Genomic DNA, 25786 nt, shown 5'->3' on the forward strand with positions numbered 1-25786 from the left:
CCCTAGTCTGGACATGTATGTTTCTATGGGCCTAGCCCTAGTCTGGACGTGTATGTTTCTATGGGTCTAGCCCTAGTCTGGACGTGTATGTTTCTATGGGTCTAGCCCTAGTCTGGACATGCATGTTTCTATGGGTCTAGCCCTAGTCTGGAGCAAAATATCTCGACCAAAGCTGCAGCGGGTGATTCACTCCGCGGAGAGGGTGATCGGCTGTCCCCTGCCCTCCCTCAGGTCCCTGCACGACTCCAGGGCGCTGAAGAGGGCAAGAAAGATCATGGGCGACCCCTCCCAAGCCGGCCACCCTTCTCCCCTCTGGGAGAAGGCTGCGGATCCCAAAGGAGTTTTTTCCCCTCTGCCGCCAGGCTGATCAATGCCTCAGGGTATTATTTTAGATCCACTTAATTCGTCCCACTTAATTCCTTTTACATTTTTATTAAATCACCGCACGGCCTTATCTGGCCTACATGGTGGGTGTGGTCAGGACACGGAGCCTGGAAAATTGTCTTTTTACCTGGGAATCGTTACCTGAACCCAACGGTAACTTTTTCCCAGTATTTTACTCTTTAAAACTAAATCAAGTCTAAACTTCTCAATTTCAACATTGTTATCACAACACACAACCTAAAACCCCTCCCTACCTCCCTCTCCCAAAACGTTCCTACAACTATATATATATTTTTTTTATGTTGCATGATCATCTATACATTTATTATGTATCATAATTTTTTATGTTTAAATATCAACATTATATGGCCATTCTCAGTAAATACTATCAAACTCCTCCGACCTCATCTGGTCTTTCCAAAGACCAGAGAGGGGCGCAGGCGTGGGCAGACATACAGAATGGCTTATAGCAGACTTAATGATTTTAGAATATTTCAGCTATACAGGAATGGCGAGGATGCAAAGCATGTTAGATGCATTGGACCCGTTTCTCAGAGTGTTCACTGCACATAGAAACAGGCGGGGGAAAAAAGCAGAGACTTATTGGCAAGGCGCACTGGTGCACCTAGTTATAATTTCGGGACGCACTGCAAAATAAGTCGCAAAATACAACCAAATGCTCCTGCACAACAGGTGTAGGATATGGCTGCCTTTCGTTGCAATTGTAAAAAGTTAATTACGTATGTTAAACACCTTTAATTCAGGGCTGCAAAGTGGAGTTTAGTTTTTGGAAGCTCTGCTCTCTGCTCCTAGGTATCTCCCACACAAGGTTATAGCCTGTTTCTTATCTGGGCCAGGGGTGACGGCGCTCGGTATCGAGACAAGTTTGAAGGACACCATCTCAGAGAAGACTGCTCTCTAGGTCGCTAGGTAACCAGAGTTGTTAGAGTTGGCAGACGACCGGCCTGGCGACGTTACAATTATTGATAAAGCGGTAGGTTCAATCTGGGTCAAAGTGGAGGGCGCTTAGCAACGTGCACGGAAAGAAAGAGAGACAGGGCGAGTTAGACGGCCGCCTCAAGGTCGGATAGCGTTCTATGAGTATAACAAGTTACAGAGAAAAGGAGTCGAGATCGCCCTTGAGAGCAGTTGGGGTTTGACACAGGCGAGAGAGAGGAAAAGAGCATAGAGTGAGGCTGGCAGCCCCCCTGTTGGAGAGAGCAAGGGGAGAGGGAGATAGAGCGCATAGCCGGACAATGACGAGAGAGACTAAGACATATATATTTTCTTTAGTTCTTTTTAAGACTTTATTTTCCCTCGTTTTTCATTCTGTTTAGACCTCTGTTATGTAAATAAATTCCTTTAGATATAAAACGGACGACTCACGATTGTTCAAAATGCACCGGGGAGATATCTGGTGTGTCAGCTTTTGAGGGAGAGGATGGAATTCCACCACGAACGATTGCCTCAATGGAACGAAAATAAAATCACAACACAGAGACGACACGGTGGAGTCGATCAAGGCTGAAGATGACCGAAATCTAACACAAGAGACTCATTGGTTCCGTACTTTATTTGTGGCTGTGCTATGGCGGTGGCTCTACTAGGAATCTGTTGGCCGCACTGCGGAATGATGGCAGTTCCTTGTGGGTTCTTCTCACCTGAGCGTTCCATCTCGGGTGAACCCTCTACTTCCATAGCGAAAACACTGCCATCTTCTCCCTGCCGAAAACATGACATTATCAAACCTATATTAAACACCTACAAATTCACTTCAACAATTTTACCCCCAGTTTGTTAGATTCCGTCAATTGCATACTTCTAAACCATGTAATATGTATATGATTGAAGAGTGATTCAGTCAACAAATGAAAATTGACAAATCAAAAACCACATTAAAAGTTAGTTTACAACAGTATGGTTATAAATAAAGTTATTTTGATTAATATTTTACAGATAAATGCAGTTGGAATACACTGTGGTATTGATACATTGCCCTTTTTAACGGTACACCCTTCTCAACGCTGGTACTTGGGACTTGGTAAGAGACCACTAAGGCTGCAAAATATGGATACACAAAAAGCACATTTAAAATGTTGTCGGATAGTGAGTTATAAAATACGGACAAGGACTTTTCTATGGTGCAACTTGATATGTAACCCAGGGCTTCTGCACAGCTCCAGATGACCTCGTCTAACATGACCAGTGGTATTTGTGCCACCTATTATAACCCCACTACACAATTAACACAACATGTTATCCCCCACTATTGTAGACACCTCTGTGACAAAGAAATCTTCCCAGTGACCTCTGTGACAAAACCAATGACCCAGAAGAACCACAACCGCAATAGGTGAACAGTAATTCATCTAACTTCCTTCTCATTCCCAATAAACCCAGTGAGTGCAGATATACTTGACAGAAGCAAGACTCACATCAATGGGCTGGAAGAGAGACCCCGGGACTCTCCTGTTATGTCTAGAGGAGATCCAGGAGAACGAGGAGGCACAATGGCTCTGCTGAGATTCACAAAGAGCGGCTGTAAGGGCTGCTGTGATTGGGGCATTTTGTTTGCTACAAGATCTATGTTGCTCACTGTGCTACATTGCAATAATATGATGGGAGCAAGGGAAAGGAGATTCTGTATACTCCCAAAGGTGGAGAGGCGAGATGCTGTTTGAAGTCAATGGTAACACCATACATTGATACCAATTCTTCCAGAATAACATTTTGGGGATCCAAACTTAGCCCTGGCACAGACTTTGGGGGAAAAAGTTGTTATCACAGTTTATTACATGGCGTTTTAACATTCGCCAAAATGCTCGATTGTGATTGGTCAATAGCACTCTGTTGCCCCGCTGCTAGGGGCAACGCGCAATAATGACCGCTGCTAGGGGCAACAGAGCGCTATTGACCAATCACAATCAAGCATTTTGATCGCAGTCACGAAAGCTAAGCTTTACCATATGCACAGCTGCACTACATCAGGTGCAGTCCACACACCTGCCGATGACAGAGGAGCAACAGAACAACTGCGTCTGCATTTGATCTCGTCTTGTCGATGGTGTAAAATGAATTACGTATATTGTTAGTAAGTTAGCCCTGTAATAAGCGGGATAATGTATAGCTATACTCGGTCATTGTAGCAAAATAATTGACCTTAACTGCGTTTAGAACACCTCGGCGCGGCGCCTCGGTGTTCCAGAACGCAGTCTGTCAATTATTTTGCGACAATGACCTCGTAGCTATACATTATCCCTTACATAATGTAGCGTTACATTGACCTATAGTGTTTAGACAGACTGTTAACATGGAGACGAGATACTTACCTACAGTATGTGTTGGTAAATGGAGATCCAGATAAAGTAAATACTAGGGGTGGGGGGGGGGGGAATCTATACGTAGTAGTATCGCGATACTTTGCATGGCGATACTGTATCGATACAGGGACGCCAAGTATCGATATTTAATTATCCATAAAACATTCTTATTTTTTGTATAAGGAAGTTGCATTGTTCATTTCAATACCTGTAATAGTACAGTAGTCCACACACACACGTGCATTCAGTTAAGTTGGAATATGACTGTAGTACAAACAGTTCAGTTTGTCAGATACATGCAACACAGATTAGTGTTTACATCTGTCTGCTTGAGAAAATACCATGTTCTGCAATAAAAATTATTGAAGTGAGATGAACAGACTGAACTTTATTTTATTAGATAAAACAAGTTGACAGTTTTACTTTGCAGTTGAAAAAAGGTAATAAATAAAATGATAAAAAAAAAAAAAATCTCGCAATACTCAGCGTATCGCAATATATTTAGTATCGCGATACTATCGTGACGCAAGTATCGCGATAGTAATGTATCGTGAGGTCTCTGGCGATTCCCACCCGTAGTAAATACATATATATATATATATGTATATATATATATAGTGAGCCTAATCAGCTCATCATAATTAATCACCACATATTGTTATCAATATATCAATCTTTGCTTACAAGTCTTCTTCAGAGTCAGACAAGAAGATGGATATAACTTTCCTTGTGTGTTCAGCAGAAAGCGATCTGGCTGCAAGCCAGCCGACTCCGAGCTTAGCATAAATGAATGGACGTGGATATGGACTACTAGCTTAAAACTAAGGGAGAGGTGTTTTTGGACAACAGCTGGGTTAGCTGGTCCATATCCGCTTCCATTGATTTGTGCTGCTAAGCTAGGCTAGCTTGCAGCTGGATAGCTTTCTACTGAACGCACAGAGCAGAAACAGGTATCCATCTTCTTGTCCGACTCGGAGGAAGACGGTAAGTGAATTTAATGTTGGCGTGTTCCTTGAAAATATTAAGCAGTTTTTATTAGAATATTTGAAATGAGGGTAAGTAACACACTAAGCTCACCTCAGCCAATGATGGGTGAGAGTGGCTCCTCTTCAGCCAGGCATTGTCATTGATTGGTTGGGAGCACAACAGGCGGAGCTCCTGCTCTCTCTCCTGATTGGTAGAAAGATGGAAGATGTGAGATACAAACTGGACAGGAATCTTGACCATCAGCAGCAGCAATACAATGTTAGAAATAAAAAACCTGATACAAGTAATTATTCTAACACTTTATTTTAAGGATGCACTGTTAATATTTTATTATCCTTATTTTAAAGATGCCAAAATATGTTACCACAATTCAAAAGCTTGATTTCCTTCCCTTTGTGCACATAAAAAATATATTAATCCTCTCAATGCAGAGTTTTATTAGCCTACATCTTGATCACTTTTATCCTATGACCAAATACAAAATGTCTATATTGTTTACAAGAAATAATGGATTAGATCAGTACTCTGTAGCTAGTAATTCTACAGTGGCATCAGTGTAGCTAGTAATTAGCAGTGGCATCAGTGCACTACCTTATTTGGTCAATAATACAAATCAATTTGCCCATCAATTCATAGTATTCCATCTGAGACATTTTGGTAGGCGAACAACAGGTGATTGTAATCAAATAACAGGTGATATTACAAATAACAGGTGATCATCATTAAATGACAACCATGGCCAATGAGCGGTTATGAGCTTACTATGAATGAACTGAAGCACTAAGCATAAACCATAACCACCTTAGGAAGATTACTGTTCATTGTAACTTTGGTTATCTATGGAAAAACATACTGTAATAAAAATATAAAGCCAAGGATGCAGGGTTCCAAGCTGCATTATGGAGCAATGACTCCTTGTGGCCGTGAGAGGTCACTGCACCTTGTTTAAACATGGCCGATAGAGAAAACCATAACAAAGACATTTCTTCAAGGAAGGTAACTTTGGGCACGGTTTTATATTTGCATTGTTCACATTTAAATTAGCTAGAAATGAGACTAGCTTTTTATGGATTTTACTGGCGGTTGGGCCTGAACAGAAGAACAACTTCACTGTGTTTCATGCATCGCTGTTGGGAGTTTCCCTTGTGATTCAGCTCGTTAACACATTGGCTGCCAGCAGGGGGTGCGCGATTTATCGATTGAGTGCCAGCGCTTTAGTCAATGAGAGGACGAGCACATTTGCGAACGCATAAACTATATCTTAAATTATGGCTATATATCTAATACACTCGTCGCTTATCAATGACTTGCTTGCAGTCAACATGTACGAAACGGATTGTTTTTTCATCAGTACATTTCCGTTTTGAATACGAGTATAGTTTTGAAGATTTCTAGTGATTCCAGAAAAATCCACGAAAATAGCTCTTTACTGGAATACACAAAAAACAGTAATTTTTCAGCCTATTTATGAATAGTTTTCAAATAAACGCTAGATTATCGATAGTATACGTGTACTTATGCACGCTAAAGAAGCGGGCTGAAAAATCGATTATCTATGCCGTGCCTGCCTGGCGCTAACGTTACGCACACACTGTACACACAGGAGACATGTTGTGAACGCTGTGAAAAAAAACTCTGATTAACCCAATACTGGTAAAATAAAGTCCTTACCTCAGATCAGATGTTCTGCAAAAAGATTAATCAAATTCCTGATCGCCATTCCAAATATCGATCGCGTTTATGATCCAACGTTATACCTCGAAACACATAATCAACGCTTCTTTCAGTTCCCTCAGTGAATGCAATAGTCTCAGGTTACATGCTTCAGAAGTTAAATGTGGAGCCCGGATTTTTTTTTCTGACGCATTCCCATCGACTCCATTCCAATGGGTGCAATACCCTCCGGGAGATGATAGGGGGCGGTACTTGCCCCTTTCGAGCTCAGAGCCAGTCCCAATGATAACGTGAGGCTGGATGGATGAAAAATGAATGATATCGCTAATAAGAAATAACGATTAAATAACGAGATTTCTCATCATTGGCACTCAACGCATGGCGGCCAACAACGAGATTTCTCGTCGTTGGCACCCAATGTGTTAAAGATACATTTCTTCATGAAACAGTTCCACAGTGCATCCCTCTCAACAAACATAACAATATCTGCATTCAACCTACTCCGGTATTCCCCATTAAGATTCTGCCTAGTGTTAACACGTGCCCAGTCTGGAAAAGCACTGGCCATGGGCAAGCAGAGAGTAAAACCTGTGTTCTGGACCGAGGTGAGCCACAGACCTGGCGAATGCGGAAAGCTTGTTCAGAGCTCAGTGTCACACTGCCCTGCAGCTTCTGCTGGATGTCGGTGACGAAGTTGGAGAGGGTGCGAGGGTTGGCTGGGCTCGGGTCGCGGCTGGCCCTCGCGACACACGGACTGAACTCTCCTTCACCTGGAGATGGGATAGGGATATTTGCTGAACACTTCCGGCCAAAACGACTTAAATGGGTCTAGCCCTAGTCTGGATTTGTGTTTATATGGGTCTACAGTAGGGTTGGGTACCTTTCACATTTGAACAGATACTGGTACCCAAAAGGTACCTTTTTTCTGTACTTTAGTCTCAGAAAAAAAAAAGTAGCTACCTACCTCACTGGATATATATATATATATATATATATATATACAAATATCCAAACTTCAAATAATTTATTATCATTATTATTTATTTGTTAATATATACAATATATAATATTGCAGCGAGCATTGTCTGCATCTAGCTTTGTAAAGTGTAACAACACTTGCAACCGTTTTCGCCTTGCCATTGCCCCGACTGCTTTGTTGTTGAATCAAGTCAAATCCTAGGTAAGCGTGTATTGTGCGGCACACTTTAGGTTTAATCTGTGCAATAGCACATACCACCAAAATCACACATTGGCCCATGCCTACTAGACGCAAAGGATATCGGTTGTCAAGCTGCTTTTGTATGATGTAGTGTTGTCACGATACCAACATTTTGACTTTGATACAGATAGGAAAGGTAATGGAATATATTATTAGATGACAGAACATGGACAATTCTTTAATTCATTATAATTTAAATGCTATTGAAACGTAAATAATCAAAAGTAATAAAATTATTCTGTTACAGCTGCTGAGCTATATACTAGGGCTGGGCGATATAACGATAAATATCGCGATTAGGGATGTCCGATATTATCGGCCAATATCGGCATTAAAATGTGATATCGGTATCGGAAATTAAGAGTTGGACAATATCGGTATAAAAGCCAGTATCGAGCATCCCTAATCGCGATATATTTTAATAATTGATATCGGGAAAAAAAATAGAAAAAAATAAATATCGATTTGTTTTTTTGTGACCTGCAACAGGGCAGTTTTAAAACCAGAGACAGTGGACAGACTTGTCTTTCTTGCCTGCAACTTAAAGTAATGGCTTTGCTTGTCCAAATGACAATACTGACCAAATTGAGATTTCTTTTTCTTGTCCATTTATTTTGTTTGCTTTCTAATTTTAAATACAGTTTGAAACAGTCTGTACACAGTAGGCTATGTGTGCTAGCAGAGCTAGACTCCAGTCACGAGTCACGGTGCACATGTGCGGTGGTTTGTCCACCAAAAAAGCGCCAAAAGATAGAAAAGAACCTAGCAGAGCCAGAACTGTTCAACTCGCCTGGAGCCACAGCCAGCAGAGAAGCCGGTTTACTTTCGCTTTTAAACCAGCTGCAGCCTGAGAACTGGAGTGTGAGGGGATGTAACACTAAAGATGGCGGCAACAACAAAGAATTGCTGCAAAATAAACATTATTTTTTATTTTATTATACCAATTTCGATAATTATCGATAGAGTGATATGATAACATTATCATATCGTTATCGCGATATGATTTTTTGCCATATCACCCAGCCCTACTATATACTATAGCTACTGTCCATCAATATCTTCCTTTTGAATGAAATAGGTTCAGGAGAGAGAGAGTCTCTCAGCCCCCCCCTTCCCTCACTATTAGACGCCTCCGAGCGTTCCCAGGGATAGCTTACAGGGATATCTTACAGTAGTTAGCGTTAGCAGCTAACATTAGTTAAGGTTTTTAGCGTGACATGGGTATACAGGAATGGCGAGGATGCAAAGACCATTGGATCCGTTGCTCGCAGAGTTTTCGTTGCACATAGAAACAGTGTGACTAACGAGATGAGAGCTGTCGAACGCAGGGCTGAATAGCTAGATGTCATAGCTTCTAAAATTGAAGGTCCACGCTACTCTGTGTCTAATATGAAATGACAATTGCGCGTTGGCACGCCCACTACGCAAAACTATTACTTGCACACTGCCTGGATGCACGTTTCTATGGGTCTAGCCCTTGTCTGGACGCGTGTGTTTCTATGGGTCTAGCCCTAGTCTGGATGTGTGTGTTTCAATCCATTCTCACCCAGGAGGTTCTGTCTGAAACCCCCGTCCTGGATGAGGCGTGACGGGCTGGCAGAAGAACCAGGGTCCGACAGACATCTCTGGGTCAGGATGGGTCCACCTGAAATGACACAAATCTCTTAGCCACTGACCCTGTTGGAGCCTGTTGGAGCCTATGGCTTCGGCTGGAACTTTCCTGGACCTTCCCTGGAGTTGGGTATTGGTCTCTTGCGTGTGCTTTGGTGGATTTTAGTTGGTCTAGTTTTTAAGGTTCCTTGCGTGGGGGGGGGGGGGGGGGGGCTCGCTGTGGCTTCTGCTGTGTTCCCGGTGTCGTCTCGGACCGTCCCGATCCTGCATGTCTTCTCATTTGGTCGCTGTTGTCTGTCTGCTTGAGAGTGTGGAGTCGTGTCTCCTTTGGCGTGGCTGCAGGTCCTGGGGCGCGTGGCCTGTCATTCCTCTCTGGAGTTTGGGGGTGGGGGCATGGGATTCGCTGGCTTTCCTCGTGGTGGCGGGGGCACCGGGACCGGGGGGGCTGGTGCGGCCCGCAGGGGTGGCATTCCCATCACCGTGCATGGCGGTGTGAGTGGTGCGCGGGCTGTTTGTGGTTTTCTTCTTGGGGATGTGGTACTTGGTAGGGATGATTGATGTGGGGGTGTTTGGGGGACTGACTGTTCCGGGGGGGTTCACATGCCTTCGAGCGACATTGTACTATTGTACTTATTTTATGCCTATTCTTAAGTCTGCACGTTTACATTGCACTACTATTATTGTCTTTTATACCTATTCTTATGTCTGCAATTTATGCATTGTTTTTCAATATTATTTTTTGTGTCAATTTGTGTGCTGATTTTATGCCCATTTCATTTCAATTGCTGTGGTGCACTCTGGACTGCGGTACATGTGTGAAGAGTACTATATAGATAGTTATTCATATTTATTATTGTAGAAATATGTGCATTGAAATGTCTGTAAAGTCTCGACGACATTGAAAATGAGGGCGACCTCAATTGTATTTGAGAATAAATAAAGGTTGATGATGAATAGAAACGTATGCAAAAACTACCAACACATTAATAAGTAAAGGATAATGCCATTGCAAAAGAATCCCTGACAAGAGTGATTCAACCCCCTGACGTGAAGTAGAGGGGTCTAGGATTGCTCTAAAAAGGGTTTATTTAGCAATATTTTTTGCCGACACATTAACGCTCTCCAAATGGAGAAAAAAGTATTATATCTCAATAATCTTTGTCCAATGACCCCAAAATAACAGTCCAAGTCTATACTGTTCATTAAAAGTAATAGATCAGATCGGCACTCTGTATTCTCAATGAAGCCGTATAATAACAATCCATTGTGCCTGATCTTTGTCAGGGATGGTGCACCCACCCAACAGAGGAAGACCAAGACGAAATATACACAACACACAGGACAAGCATCGTCCTTGATGTATTTTGAACTACAACGCAATTTCAATGCATTTATCTAGAGAGGCCATGCTTCTCTGACATGTAGAGTGATGGTAGGTAGCTCTATATTTGGCATTTCTATCCGTTAGTATCAGCGCTGCTGCATCCTGGAGTTAACCTAGATTTCTTCCAACGTCCAAACAAGCTACTCATTCTGCAGACATTCACCTTAGGGTGGTGCAATGATTCAATTTGATTACCATGATCATTTAAGCAACGATTAAACCTTTTTTCTTTTCCTTCTCCATGGTTGGGTTCATTTCTTATTCTTTTAGAAATGTGATAGGTATGAACCCACCCGCCAAGGTATTACCGGTAGTTGACGGTGTTATGAAACACATTCGTTCTCCATTAACCATTCATTACAGATTTAACGGATCGATGGAGCTGGATTTCTATATTCACCATCATCAATGGATGGATTTGTTTCTACATTCCTATCTTCCATTCAGATCCTCTCTATTGGCAACAGGAATTGTGTGATGCCGCCAACACAGCCACCTTTACACACTATAGTTAACCCTTTCACTACCACACTACCAAATAGTTAACCTTTTCACTGCGACAATACATAAGGTTAACCCTTTCACTACCACACTAACAAATGGTTAACCCTTTCACTGCCACAATACAGAAGGTTAACCCTTTCACTACCACACTACCAAATAGTTAACCCTTTCACTGCGACAATACATAAGGTTAACCCTTTCACTACCACACTAACAAATGGTTAACCCTTTCACTGCCACAATACAGAAGGTTAACCCTTTCACTGCCACACGACAAAGGGTTAAAGCCATCTAGCAGACGGTTAGGGAACAAGAGGAATAATCCTGACCTGTATCACGTATACGGCGGAGGGCGGGCACGTCCGGTTTGACGTCCTCAGCTACCCGTCTGGAGGAAGAGGCTCTGGGGCTGCGGTTCTCCTGGCCACACATCTCGAGGCGTCGGCGCTTCTGGCCATCTTTCACCTCTAGAAGATAAAAAAAAATTAGACAATGATAATTAAAACCTTTATGTGCTCAACTAAACCTACTACTAGCGGACAGGCGTCACGTGGTGTAGTGGTTAACACTGTCGCCTCACAGCAAGAAGGTCCAGGGTTACGATTCCCGCGTTGCCAGGTACTAGGGCTGTCTTAAATACTTCAAAGCTTCGTTCGATGGGCATGGGATTCGAATATGAAAATAAAATTCGATTATGTTAAAAAACATTTGTTTTGCAAAATCAACTTTGCCTCTCTTTGTTAACACAATGGCGGCCCCGAAGCTTCGAATTAAAAAAAAAATCTAAGGTCAGCCCTACCAGGTACCCAGGTGGAAAAGTAAGGCATTTGATGGGTATTTAAAAAAAAAAAGGCAAAGGCCTTCATTTCCCCTTAACCCATTGAAACAAGGAAACACATTTGTGTGTATATACAGGCTATATAATGCATTATTAGCAGGCGTTGTATGTCTAAAGGGGTTAAGGGAAATAAGACCTGTATCTAGGTCAATAATGTGTGCACATATTCTTGATCTGCTAATTCTAACCCTTAATGTCTGCATTTATAACAAAGATGCCATCTTGTTATCCTATTGTGTGATTACTTCACCATTTAAAATTAGGAAGTTATTAGTATATTATTATCCATTTACCACCAGGAGCACAGGGGTTTTAGAGGTGGCACTTTGGATTTTAACATCATATCCTGTGTATTTGAAAACATGTTATTATCCACATAATTATTAGCTAACCTGACATATACGATATCATTGGAAACCTTTGCATTTGTCCTTTCATTAAAGTTGTGCACTGTAGATGTGAGAAAAGTCACTATTTGCCTTGTTCACATCACCACTGTCTTTAAAAAAAAAAAAGGGACAATTCGCCAATTTTCAACCTGAATTCCATCCATCTGTTGTGAGGACATGTAATAATCAAACACGTTGGTAAGGTTTATGATTTAAAAAAACAACAACAAAAACAATTAAATTACAAGTAAAACACAGATACACATAAAAAGAAATCTGTTATAACAGTTACACAATAAACCAGGAGATCATGAAGCAGGGAGGTTTGAGATCATGAAGCAGAGGATTAAGATCATGGTTCTAAGCTGTCCATAGAACCAATGGAACTCTCCTCGAAGCACCCCAGCCGTTCCATGTATTTGTTAAATTCCACCACCAGCACACCTTGATTCAACTAATAAAGGGCTAGTTAAGTTGAATCAGGTGTGCTGGTGGTGGAATTTAACAAATACATTGAACGGCTGGGGTGCTTCGAGGAGAGGATTGGGAAGCACTAGTCTAGTCGATTTTGTGTTTTGAGCACAAAGTTCATCATAGAATCTAGCCTCTTTATTTTGCTCTCAAAGTGCACCAGATTGATGCATTTAACTTTAAAATGTACAAAAAAAATAAAGGGTCGGAGGTTCACCCCCCATAGTCTCTGAAAATCCTGTGGGAAACACTGTGACTGTTCAGACTGTGTTTGGGAGACTTTAGTAATTTGAGTCCAAAGTTCAAATCTAGCAGCATTGTGATATACCGGTAAGCTTCCCGATAATGGCCTTATAGATAGAGCCATATGAAATCCGCGATCACGGAATCGCGGACGGAATCGCGGAATTGAGCAATAAAAATGGAATCAACTGTAAAAAATAAAATAAAAAATTAAATATAATATATATATTTTTTTTGTGGGACTTGTACAGCACTTTGTTCAACTTTGTCAGTGGTGTAAAGTTTAAACCCTTTTAAATTTTAGACAAACAAAACACTTTGCTTTCATGAAATATTGTAAGCCGTCATTTGAGGCTTTATAAAAGCAGCACAATGAACACAAATCAGTGCCGAGTCCGACCTCATCTTAAATAACAAACAGCATTGCTTGTTGTAATTAACAAAGAGAGGCAGAGTTGATTTAGCAAAAAATATATATATATAATTTATATTTTTATATTTTTTAATAATCAAATTTTATTTTCATATTCGAATCCCATGCCCATCGAACGAAGCTTCGAAGTATTTAAGACAGCCCTATTAAATGGACTGTTATATCTTATTAAATTGTGGACATTTATTCATTCCCACTTATTAGACACTATTTCTGATGGTAAAATGAGCGTACAAAGCAAAATACAGAATTCTGAAATATTAAAACGGAAAAAACTGAATTTGGGAAAAAATAAAATGGAATTTGGAAAAAAATAAAACGGATTCCATTTGGCTCTACTTATAGATAAACAAATACAAATGATCATTACGCTTCTCTGGCAGAGAAGACCAACCCACCTTACAGGATACTATGTTTTCATATACAAATTATCACTTTGGGGGTGAACTGTTCCTTCAAGGAATATAGAGTTAGACTTATTATATATTTTTTGTACCATAGTAGGGTAGCCTTGCTAGTTGACCCTTAGTAAGAGTTAGCCTAATATCTCCATCAGCCAGGGGGGATTCCCCTTCAGCTGACAGACGGGTATAATGTTTTGGTTCCCAGGAGGTATACAACGTACACACACACCTGCAGGTAAATGCACATTGTCCTCTGTATCCGAGAGAGGTTCTCTCGGTCTCTTCATGCTGGAGCTGCCATAGCTGTCCTCTCCAGACTCCATGACGATGAGGACAGATACTGTAACCAGAAAGATAATAAGGGTTTGATACTAAATAAGACCTAAGGCAGTGTTTCCCAAACTTTGGTGACCATTTTAATGTTACCGAGATCAGAAAATATCAACATTTGACAGACAGGAAATTGTATACTGTTGTAAGATAGTGAAACAGCCCTCCCCCTTGAACGGCCCTTATAAGGTTTCTCCCCACGACATTGCCTGTGGTGCTTTTTTCCTATTGCTAGGTTTTTAGTGAGTTTTTCCTTACCTTCGCATGGGGTATGTCTGGGAGTGTTGCATTTATTTATTTTACATTTTATTTTGGATTTCATGGTGTTTTTTGTTTTGTTCTTGATTTATTGTGATGTTTTCTTGACTTGTTTAAAGAAGACGTGTCAGGCCCATGGGGACCTTTACATATTATTATTATACATATTATTTACGTTGTCGGGCCTTACAAATACATTTGATTTGATAGTGACTAACCACCAGGATAGAAATCATAGGGATCAGGACATAATGGCTTCCAGAGAGTACCCAGAAAAACAGGGATAATATTTTTTTCCAAGAGAAGTCAGCAAGAACCGGTCTTCAGTTTCACTTTCTCTCTCTCCACTGTCGTCCATTTTTTTTTTGTTTTTGATCCACTTTTTCTCCCATTTTCTATATTTTCTCCCATCCCAATTTCGTATCATCCAATTCAACCCTCCCCTGTCACGGACGCTGTTTCTTGCCTCCCACAAGCCGGCTGCAATGTGGACTAAGTCATACATAGCACAAGTCCCCTCCGGTACTTGAGGTAACAGCAGTCGCATCTTTTCACCTGCGCAGCTCGATCTCTCAGTGGCGAGGAGTAACGCGTGGGAGGCTCACGCTGCCCCCGACACTTCCTGATTCTACTGCGCAGGCGCACCAACCGACCTGTAGGAGTCGCTGTCCACAACGCCCGATCCCCACCCATCAGTTTCCCACCCCCTAATACGGCCAATGTGTATTAGTATGAACGACCAGCTAAACTGAAAGCAAATGTGGAGCGCTGGGCTCGAACTGACGAGCCCAGCGTCTCCAGCATTTCGTAGCGAGCGCCTTGCTCACTACGCCACGTAGCCGCCCACTGTCGTCCACAGTTATGGTTTTATCTAAATCATATCCAACAACATATTATTAGTTATAAATAAGAATACCTTGAAGACTAATAGGAGCACTCATTCAAGGTTTCTACGACTATGCTTGCACCTCATGGTACCAAAGCACCTCAAAACAAGGCTCCAAACACCACAAAACAAACTGGTCAGACTACTGCTTGCAGTGCTTGGCCTTACTCCTAAAACCCACCTCACCCCTGCCCATTTTGACAATCTAGGATGGCGTATAGAGCAGCAGACGACAGCGTACAGAAAATGGCAATGGGCCTGGTCTACAAGATACACTACACAACTAAGATACCCATGTGTACCTGTTGAAATACTTCCTAAAAGGTCAGTGAAGTCCACGACCACAACACCAGAGGGAGCTCCACTAATCATGTTCAAGCCAGATTCGGCTCAAACAAAACAAGGGACTAAACTTGTTTAGCAAATATGCCACAATAATGTGGAACGCCCTACCAACAGCCGTAAAGGAATGTGAATCCCATTCCGTACCCTCCTTCAAAACCACTCTCAAAGAGCCACCCACTTTCAAAAACACTCAAAAAACACCTACGGGAGACTGCAATTCAAAACTGGCCCCTGTAAATGTCCTAACACAACCCCCCCCCCCAATGTACAGTAAAAATGACCAAGTATGGTCTTGTCAATATTCCAATGTACGGTGTTGCTTGTACAGTTGTACAGTGTCCCCCACCCACCCCTCCTACCCAACCTCCCCCCACTCCTACCCAACCTCCTGCAATGTACAGTACCCCCCCCACCTAGGCCTAACAAAAATAATGGTTGGTTTCAGGTTGCCGACCGACCCTGCCGATTTAGGTGCGACCCAATATATTTTATGAGTTTTTAAAAAAAATTATATATTCAAAAAAAAAATCCGATTTTTTTTTTTTTTTTTTTTTTTTTGAATAAAGTTTCATAGAAATCTTAGTCAAACATTTAGTATTATGGATATTAAACATGCTGGCAGAGTACATGCATCCATGTTGTTGTGAACATTTTAATTAAATAAAGAAATTCCCTATCCATAGTCGCCGTGGGAAAGAATAAAATAAAAAAATAAAATAAAATAAATTCCCTACCTACCCATGGCCAAACTGACAACCAACCTGAAACCAACTATTATTTTTGTTAGGCCCTACCCAACCTCCTCCAATGTACAGTTTCTACGTCAAATGTATATACTTCTTTTCTGGACTCTTTTCGTATCACAAACCGTACTGTATTTGCAAATCTGGTATGTCATAAATGTATAGATGTAGCAGACAGTACTGTCTATCTGTACTATGTCATATATGTTACGATGAATTGAAAATGGGGGACCCTGATGTAAACAAGACGAAAGTCTTTCTCTGGTCTGCATCCCCTTAACAATTGTATGTATTGAGCTGTACTGTACCCATTCTGCAATCTGTTAATAAAGTTTTCAATCAATCAATCAAACCTATAAATGTAACCCCCCCCCCCACTCCAGCCCCCTCTAATGTACATTTTCTTCTCCCGTTGTTTTCTATTTTTATGATGTTCTCTCTTTCTTACATAGTAGTGTATTTGTATGTCTCTAAATGTTTTGATGAATTGAAAATGGAGGACCCTTATGTAAACAAGAAGAAAATATTTGTCTGGTCTTCATCCTCTTAGCAGTTGTTGTATTGAGCTGTACTGTACCCATTCTGCAATCTGTTAATAACGTTTTCAATCAATCAATCTTCTCAGAAATCTAAAATCGGGGTCCCTGGCCTATTATATTGTGTCAATATAAAGGGGTCCTTGACATGAAAACGTTTGAGAACCATTGTACTATGGTATGAAGCACAGAAACAATATATTGTAACATCAAAGATGACGTTCACACTGCGTTTCAAGACGATTCTCTCTCCCGAAAGTGAGAGAGGGACTAAACACGTTTCGCAATTATGCCACATCAATGTGGAACGCCCTACCCAAAGCTGTAAAGGAATGTGAATCACTACCCACTTTCAAAAACACTCTCAAAGAACACCTACGGGAGACTGCAACTCGAAACTGGCCCCTATGTCCTAACCCAACCCCCTCCAATGTACAGTAAATGACCAAGTATGGCTTTGTCAATATTCCAATGTACAGTGTACTGTACAGTGTACTGTACAGTGCCCCCCCCCCCCCACCGTCCCAACCTCCTCCAATGTACAGTTTCTACGTCAAATGTATATACTCTCTTCTCTGGACTCTTTTGTATCACAAACAGTACTGTATTTGCAAATCTGGTATGTCATAAATGTATAGATGTAGCAGTAGTCTATCTGTATGTCGTGTGTGTCATATGTTATGATGAATTGAAAATGGGGGACCCTGATGTAAACAAGACGAAAGTCTCTCTCTGGTCTGCATCCCCTTAACAATTGTATGTATTGCGCTGTACTGTATTGTACCCATTCTGCAATCTGTTAATAAAGTTTTCAATCAATCAAAGTGCACAGTGCTGTAAACACGGTGACGCCCAGTCCAGGTATTCGGGTTGGAGCGGGTCAAAATCACACTACAAAACCGGTTTGTGCTGCTAACTTATTAACATTGGCCTTTTAGCTTGCCACCTTTTCAGTTTAAGTTACGTTATTATATAACCCATGAAGTAACCTCAGTTCGCTCATACGTTAGCTGTCATCACCTTGGTTTGAAAAGCAAACAACGATGAATTGAAAATGGGGGACCCTGATGTAAACAAGACAAACGTCTTTCTCTGGTCTGCATCCCCTTAACAATTGTGAGTATTGAGCCGTACTGTATATTGTACCCATTCTGCAATCTGTTAAATAACGTTTTCATTCATTCATATATTTTATATTGATACTGTCAAGGTATTGTTGACTGTTGACCAAACTAGCTAGCTAACGTCAACGTTAGCTAAATGTGGGTTAATTCAACGTTAGTAATGATATAGCTAGCGTTTAGACAGACGGCGCTCGCTAGTCAGCTGAAACATGTTGTTATTAATTGTTACCTGAACAGACGGTATTCGTGAACGTCCAGTAAGTAGTTGGTTAACGGACTCACAGAAAGAATACAGTCAAGTGTTGCTTGCGGTTGGATACTGTCCACGTCCCCTGTCTGTCCCCTGCTCTGTGTGTAGACAGACTCCTCCTTCGAACTTTGAATTTCAGCGCGTCTTTTAACGTGACGTAGGGCGCACACAATGAACGAGAGTACCGTAATGTCTTACCGTAGTACAAATGAAAGCGCGCAATAACATTTCTGAGCTATGGTTTGATTGATTGATTTAATTGATTGATTGATTGATTGATTGATTGATTGATTGATTGAAAATTTGATTAACAGATTGCAGAATGGGTACAATACAGTACGGCTCAATACAAACAACTGCTAAGAGGATGCAGAGTGCAGACCAGTTGTTTACATCAGGGTCCTCCATTTTCAATTCATCAAGACATTTATGACACACAAGACATACAAATATACAGTACTGTGTAAGAAAAAGAGATCATAAAAAAATATATACATCAGAAGGGGAAGAAAACTGTACATCGGAGGGGGTTGGGTGGGGGGGGGGGGGGGGGGGGGGGTCGAAGTCCACCATCATCCCTGTACCCAAAGAATCTACGCCCGCTTGCCTCAACGACTACCGCCCTGTAGCCCTCACCTCCATAGCCATGAAGTGCTTTGAGAAGCTAGTGAAGGGCTACATCTGTTCCTCCCTCCCCAATGTCCCCATCAACCTGGACCCCCTGCAATTTGCATATCGCCCCAACAGGTCCACGGAGGACGCCATAGCCCATGTGCTGCACACAGCAGCATCACACCTGGACAAGAGGCAGGGGAACTATGTGAGAATGCTGTTCATCGACTACAGCTCAGCATTCAATACCATAGTCCCCTCCAAACTCATAGCCAAGCTCAGGGACCTGGGCTTGAACTATGACCTCTGCCAGTGGGTCTTGGACTTCCTGACGGGCAGACCACAGGTGGTAAGAGCAGGCAACTGCACCTCCTCATCCATCACGCTCAACATAGGGGCCCCCCAGGGCTGTGTTCTGAGCCCCCTCCTCTACTCCCTCTACATGACTGCGTGGCACAGCGGAACAACAACACAATCATCAACTTTGCTGATGACACAGTAGTGGTGGGCCTGATCTCTGCCAACGACGAGAGGGCCTACCTGGAAGAGGTAGAGAATCTGTCACAGTGGTGTCAGGAGAACTGCCTCTCCCTGAACGTCAGCAAAACAAAAGAGATGATTGTGGACTTCAGGAGGTCGGGGGTCAAGGACTACAGCCCCCTCAGCATCGACGGGGCACCGGTTGAGAGAGTGAACAGTTTCAAGTACCTCGGAGCCCACATATCCGAGGATTTGACATGGACCACACACATTGACAGTGTTGTGAAGAAGGCACGACAACGCCTCTACTTCCTCAGGCGCCTAAGGAAGTTCCAAGTCAGTCAGAAGATCCTTAGGAACTTCTACTCATGTACAATAGAGAGCATCCTGACTGGCAACATCACCTCCTGGTTTGGGAATAGCACTGCACAAGACCGTAGCAGACTACAAAGAGTGACACGTTCAGCCGAACGCACAATTGGAGGGGGGCTTCCCACCCTCCAGAACATTTACAACAAGCGGTGCAGGGGGAAGGCTAAGAGAATCATCAAGGACTCCAGCCACCCGAACAACTGCCTCTTTGAACTGCTGCGGTCAGGCAAGCGATACCGGAGTCTTAAGGCGAGCACAGAAAGACTCAGAAGAAGCTTCTATCCCCAGGCCATCAGGCTGCTAAACGAACAATAAACACTATGCAACAACCATCAAATGCACACAGCACACACACCCACACGCACACACTCACTTAAACAAACAACACACTGCAGCACCCACTCTCCACACTTTAGATCACACAAACACACTTTATATTTATTGATAAAGGATTTTCACTACAACTCGTACACCTACTGTAAATTGTACCTAAATTGCACCTCATCCCATTTCTGCCTTGCACTATATAGTATTGTATATTAGTACACTGCATAGTATATTGTATATTATATGGTAACTCAGTTACGTCTATTCTGCATCGAACATAGTACATATGTCTATACTGAACACTGTGACCTTTTTTTTACTTCTAATTTACATGCTATACTATGTTATTTTATTTCATACTTATCTTGTCTTGCACAGTCTCTGGAGCGTAACAGTAAGAAGCATTTTGTATAAAAGTATTCTGTACTTCTGTATGACAACTATTAAAGAAACTTGAGGGTGGGAGGAGGAGGGGGTTGTTGGGTGGGGGGGGGGGGATTTGGACATTTACCGGGGCCAGTTTCTAATTGCAGCCACCCGTAGGTGCTCTTTGAGCGGTTTTGAAGGAGGGTAGGGATTCACATTATTTTACGGCTGTGGGTAGGGCGTTCCACATTATTGTGGCATATTTGCGAAACGTGTTTACAGGTTCTTTCCTGTTGCAATGTTTGCTAATGCAATAACTGACAGGATATTATATTATTTTATATTACTACAGGATGATAAATGGCTCTGTGTAGGCCTAGTTACACGATATAAACAGAATAGTATTATTGTTGTTAATAATGGCAAAGACTGCAAATTTACAAACACATGTACCATTCAAATAAGTATCTTCTAGGGTTGTGTTTGGTTCACAGTGCCTCAAAATGATTTGATTGTTGATGACACAAGATAGAATAACTTCATCTTTAGAGATTACAGTACAGTAAATATGTTCTGTAAACTAATTGCAAGTTCTGCTAAATTCACTCCCAAACTAAGCACAAATTATTGCTGGCATCTAAGTAAAACCCACTAGGGGTGAGTGTGTTCAGTTAGTAATTATTCTATTCTATATTATACCACAAGGTGATGCTGTGGACTAAGTGACTTCAGAGCTATTTATTACCAGCGTTTGGGCAGCAAGGTTTCAAAAAGAGTTCCAGAGTGTCAGTGTTTTATGTCTCACTAAAGGTTTAGTTTAGTTTAGTTTAGTTTAGTTTAGTTTAGTTTAGTTTAGTTTAGTTTAGTTTAGTTTAGTTTAGTTTAGTTTAGTTTAGTTTATTCGGATCCCCATTAGCCATTGCCACAGGCATAGGCTACTATTACTGGGGTCCACACAAATCAATACAATACAATAAAATCAATGCACTACAATAAAACAATACAATACACCTCAATAACACATAAAATATTATATAATAAAATATCTAAGTTCACCAATCACACAAGGTGGAAGGGGGGGGGGGCTGAAAAATAATTCAGGATTAAACATTTCCGACATACAATATTTATATGTTATTAGAATATAAATATACATACAACAAGCAATATAGCAGTGAGAGGAGGGGCACCATGACAGACAGGGGGTCGGGGTGTTACTGGGTTGAGAAACAGTTGCAGGAATCAGTGAGAATGTTCATCAGAGAGTGCTTGGATCATCTTAGGCATAAAGGTGACCAGTTTGAGAGATTTCTGTAGGTTGTTCCAGTCCCTGGCAGCAGCAGCCCTGAATGACGTTTGACCAAGTGCAGTCAGTGTATGTTTTCGGAATCTTTAGGAGAATGTGTTGAGCAGCACCTCTTCTTCTTCTTCTTCTTCTTCTTCTTCTTCTTCTTCTTCTTCTTCTTCTTCTTCTTCTTCTTCTTCTTCTTCTTCTTCTTCTTCTTCTTCTTCTTCTTCTTCTTCTTCTTCTTCTTCTTCTTCTTCTTCTTCTTCTTCTTCTTCTTCTTCTCCTTTTAAATGAAACATCTGGAAAATGTGCCCAAATCCTTTACTTAAGTAAAAGTGGAAACACCCAGATAGAGTAGTTAAAGTAAAAGTCCTCTATTCAAAATTCTACTTGATAAAAAAAAGATTACAATACTTCAATTCAATGGCTGCGTTTATATAACAGCTTTTATCCAAAGCCAAAGCACTTTACAATTTGTTCCTCACATTTGACCCATTCACTCACACACCGACAGTGGAGGTGACCATGCAACGTGCCAACCTGCTCATCAGGAGCAATTAGGGGTTAAGTGTCTTGCTCAAGGACACTTTGACACACTGCCACGGGAGGAGCTGGAATCGAAACCTCGGGATTACCAGACGACTGCTCTACCTCCCGAGCCACTGTCACCCCTCCTTTGTATTTTTCTATGAAGAAGCATTACAGCGTGGTACATTAAGTTAGGTTAAGCTAAAAGGGTTTGTAGTCCATGCTTAATTAAAGGGGCACTTCACCAACAAACAATGCTGATTTATTTTACACATACTATAATCTCACACACATCCAAAAACTCTAAACAGTTTTACACACATTCATTTAGTTTGATAGTTATTGAGAGTAAATGTGTTTGAAAATGGCCACCAGTGATTGAATCCTCGTGTTGTGTTAATTACAGCACCATGAAATTATGTAAATGATGAAATAGCAATACCTTCCTTGTCTTATAGGGACTGCTACCTTATCATTTCATTATCATTTCATTGAACACAAGGATTCAATGTCCCCGGTGACAACACTGGTGGCCATATTCAAACGAATTTACTCTCAATAATTGACAAACTAAATGAATGTGTGCAAAACGGTTTAGAGTTTTTGGATGTGTGTGGGATTATGTGCAAAACGAAAAATCAGCATTGGTTTTTGGTGAAGTGGTCCTTTAAGCTTCCTCCTGTTGGCTGTTGGCAGTTGGCTGACTGCACGTCAAAACAGAGGCTGTGAGCAGCCGGTGCTTCATCTTAAAGGAACACGCCAACATTTTTGGGAAATTAGCTTAGCGTCTTCTCCAGAGAGAGACAAGAAGATAGATACCAGTCTTCTCTCTGTGCTTTCAGTAGAGAGCTATCTGTCTGCACGTTAGCCTAGCTTAGCACAATGAATGGAAGCGGACATGGCCGGTTAGCCTAGGCATTGTCCAACTAACACCTCTCCCGAAGGCTAACCGGCCTATACCCTCAAGACTCTGGCCACCTGAGACCCACTCCTCTTCAGGCTCCTGGGGGGGGGTCATCGAAGCGAAGCAGGCTATTCTCTGTCCTCGCTCCGCGGTGGTGGAATGAACTTCCCACCCAGTCAAGACAGCTGAAACCCGTCCAATCTTCCTCTGTCAACTAAAAACACACTTTTCCAATCAATATCTGAATATCTTACTGTCTTTTACGATCATGCACTATGCTACTATGTCTATACTACTATCTACTTTGTACTGTGCTATATGCTATTACTACTACCTATTATGCTAATATGTCTATACTACTATGCACTCAGAGTGTATAGCACTCCAATTATCCCCGGCTAGACGAACAATACCACTTATAGCCTTATGCGCCAGAGGTGTAGGCCTCCTGCTGACTTGTTGTACACAATTTGTAAGTCGCTTTGGATAAAAGCATCAGCTGAATGACTAAATGAATGAATGAAAGATTTTTTTTATTTTCGAACAAGTATACAAACTAAAATATATCTGTTCATTTGACATATTATTCAAAAGATAATAAAAAATAAAAAAAAAAAGTCAGCAAAAAGAGAAACAGATAAACAAATCATAGTTTACCCTGTTCGAAATAGGAGTAGGAAGAAGTATACACTTTTAAAAATTCATACCCCTTTTTAACTATCACAAATTATAATTTAATCTATTTTAAATAGTTTAATAGTTTTTATAATTTAATTATATGTATAAACGCTGTATCTCTATACAATCCAATACATTTATATATAAATACATACAAGATACAAGATACATTTATATAAATATACCTATAAATATGTATATTTATGTATATTTGTTAAGTCATACAGTTCTAACACTACATAGAGGTTAACCCTATCACTGCCACACGACAGCCGGTTAACCCTTTCACTGTGACAATACAGAAGGTTAGCCCTTTACTATCACACAACCGATGGCGATGCTCCATCATTAGCATCATTAGCTCCGCGGATCCGTCGGTTGTGTGATAGTAAAGGGTTAACCTTCTGTCGCGTGGCAGTGAAAGGGTTAATAGAGGTCAAACTATCCAAGGCTCTCGGTCTCCACTTTGGCGTCGTGTTCAACTGTGGATGTCAAATCAAAAAGGTGAACGACCAATTTCACCTCATGACCATTCTGACCCAATTTCTCAAAAATGAAATTACGGACAATGATCATGGCTGCTTTTTATTTTTTTTATATAGCGCTTTTATCCAAAGCGCTTTACAATTTGTTACTCACATTTGACCCATTCACTCACACATTCACACACCGACGGCGGAGGCAACCATGCAAGGTGCCAACCTGCTCATCGGGAGCAATTAGGGGTTAAGTGTCTTGCTCAAGGACACATCGACACGCTGCCCGGGAGGAGAGGGAATCGAACCGGGAACCGGATTGCCAGACGACTGCTCTACCTCCCGAGCCACTGTCGCCCCTGATCAAGAGGAAATGATGTAAGGTAAGATGTTCCTTTATTAATCCTTTTGGGGAATTCAGGGGTCATAGCAGCACAGGGGGGTGGGAGGTACAGACAGGGTAATAGAAATATATGAGAATAATATTTAATTTATTATTACAACTAATTGATTTAATTTAACTTAATTTAATTGTCTTGTCATCTTTATATAAAATAAAGAAAAAGTTGATCACAAAAAAAAGAAATATATGAGAATAAAGGTGAGAATAAGATGTGCTGATTGATGCTGATGTAAATAGGTCACACGGTTAAGGTGTGAAACCCACTGTACTATTTGTAAGAAAAACAACCGATAAGATCTTTTGGAACAGCATTGGTCACAGTCACACTGCCACACAGATCTACCAGAGAAGGAAACGGTGCATGCTCACAGCACAGGAGTAGGCAGGTGTTTTTGAGTGTGTGTGTGTGTGTGTGTGTGTGTGTGTGTGTGTGTGTGTGTGTGTGTGTGTGTGTGTGTGTGGCATGCGCGCATGCTTTGGCATAATGTTTGTGTGTTGTGTTCATACATACACGTGTGTGTGAATTATTTGTGCATAATGTGTGCGTGCTCCGCACCATGGGAGATCGGGCTTTCTGCTCGACCTTTTGTTGACCTTTTGTTGATTTTTAGCTCCACGCATTTTATGTTCTTTTACTCGTTTTAACCCTTCTTATTTTATGTTCTTCTTTTACTAGTTTTAGTGTTCTTTTGACTCCTTATTAGTTTTAGTCTTGCTTATTTATTTTATATTCTTTTTTTTACTCTCTTGCTAGCTTTTATGTCATTTTACACTGTAGCGCTTTGAGATTCGCTCCACAATTATAAAGCGCCCTACAAATGTTGAAACTTGAAATCAAATATATTATTATTATTATTATTGCATGTATGTGTGTGTGAGAGAGAGAGAGCAGGTTATAATGTTATTTAATCATGTGCACTGCTCATCTGCTTGATGGATTCGATGGATTACTGCAGCCAAACCTGACCAGGGATGGGTGGCGTTGATTGATTGATTGATTGATTGAAAATTGTATTAAC

The 25786-nt window shown here is 41.3% G+C and overlaps 1 protein-coding gene across 4 annotated transcripts in view; it reads right to left on the reverse strand.

The window, feature by feature from the left end:
- anln2 (anillin, actin binding protein 2) overlaps window positions 1-18427 on the reverse strand; it is a 57669-nt gene extending 39242 nt beyond the window's left edge. For 3 of the 4 annotated variants that reach the window (XM_084335360.1, XM_084335359.1, XM_084335358.1), the window contains exons 1-7: window positions 18313-18427; window positions 14091-14201; window positions 11413-11550; window positions 9131-9229; window positions 6984-7135; window positions 4782-4874; window positions 2046-2106 (exon numbers count right to left, since the gene is read on the reverse strand). In XM_084335360.1, the coding sequence (XP_084191486.1) occupies window positions 2046-2106; window positions 4782-4874; window positions 6984-7135; window positions 9131-9229; window positions 11413-11550; window positions 14091-14184 (637 nt within the window). In that variant the 5' untranslated portion in view covers window positions 14185-14201; window positions 18313-18427. The remainder of the gene's footprint in view (window positions 1-2045; window positions 2107-4781; window positions 4875-6983; window positions 7136-9130; window positions 9230-11412; window positions 11551-14090; window positions 14202-18312) is intronic. The other variant, XM_084335361.1, reaches the window with a different exon arrangement.
- Window positions 18428-25786: the final 7359 nt, after the last annotated feature.

The sequence above is a fragment of the Notolepis coatsorum genome (genome assembly GCF_963971535.1).
Source record: "Notolepis coatsorum genome assembly, chromosome: 18".
Lineage (NCBI taxonomy): Eukaryota > Metazoa > Chordata > Actinopteri > Aulopiformes > Paralepididae > Notolepis > Notolepis coatsorum.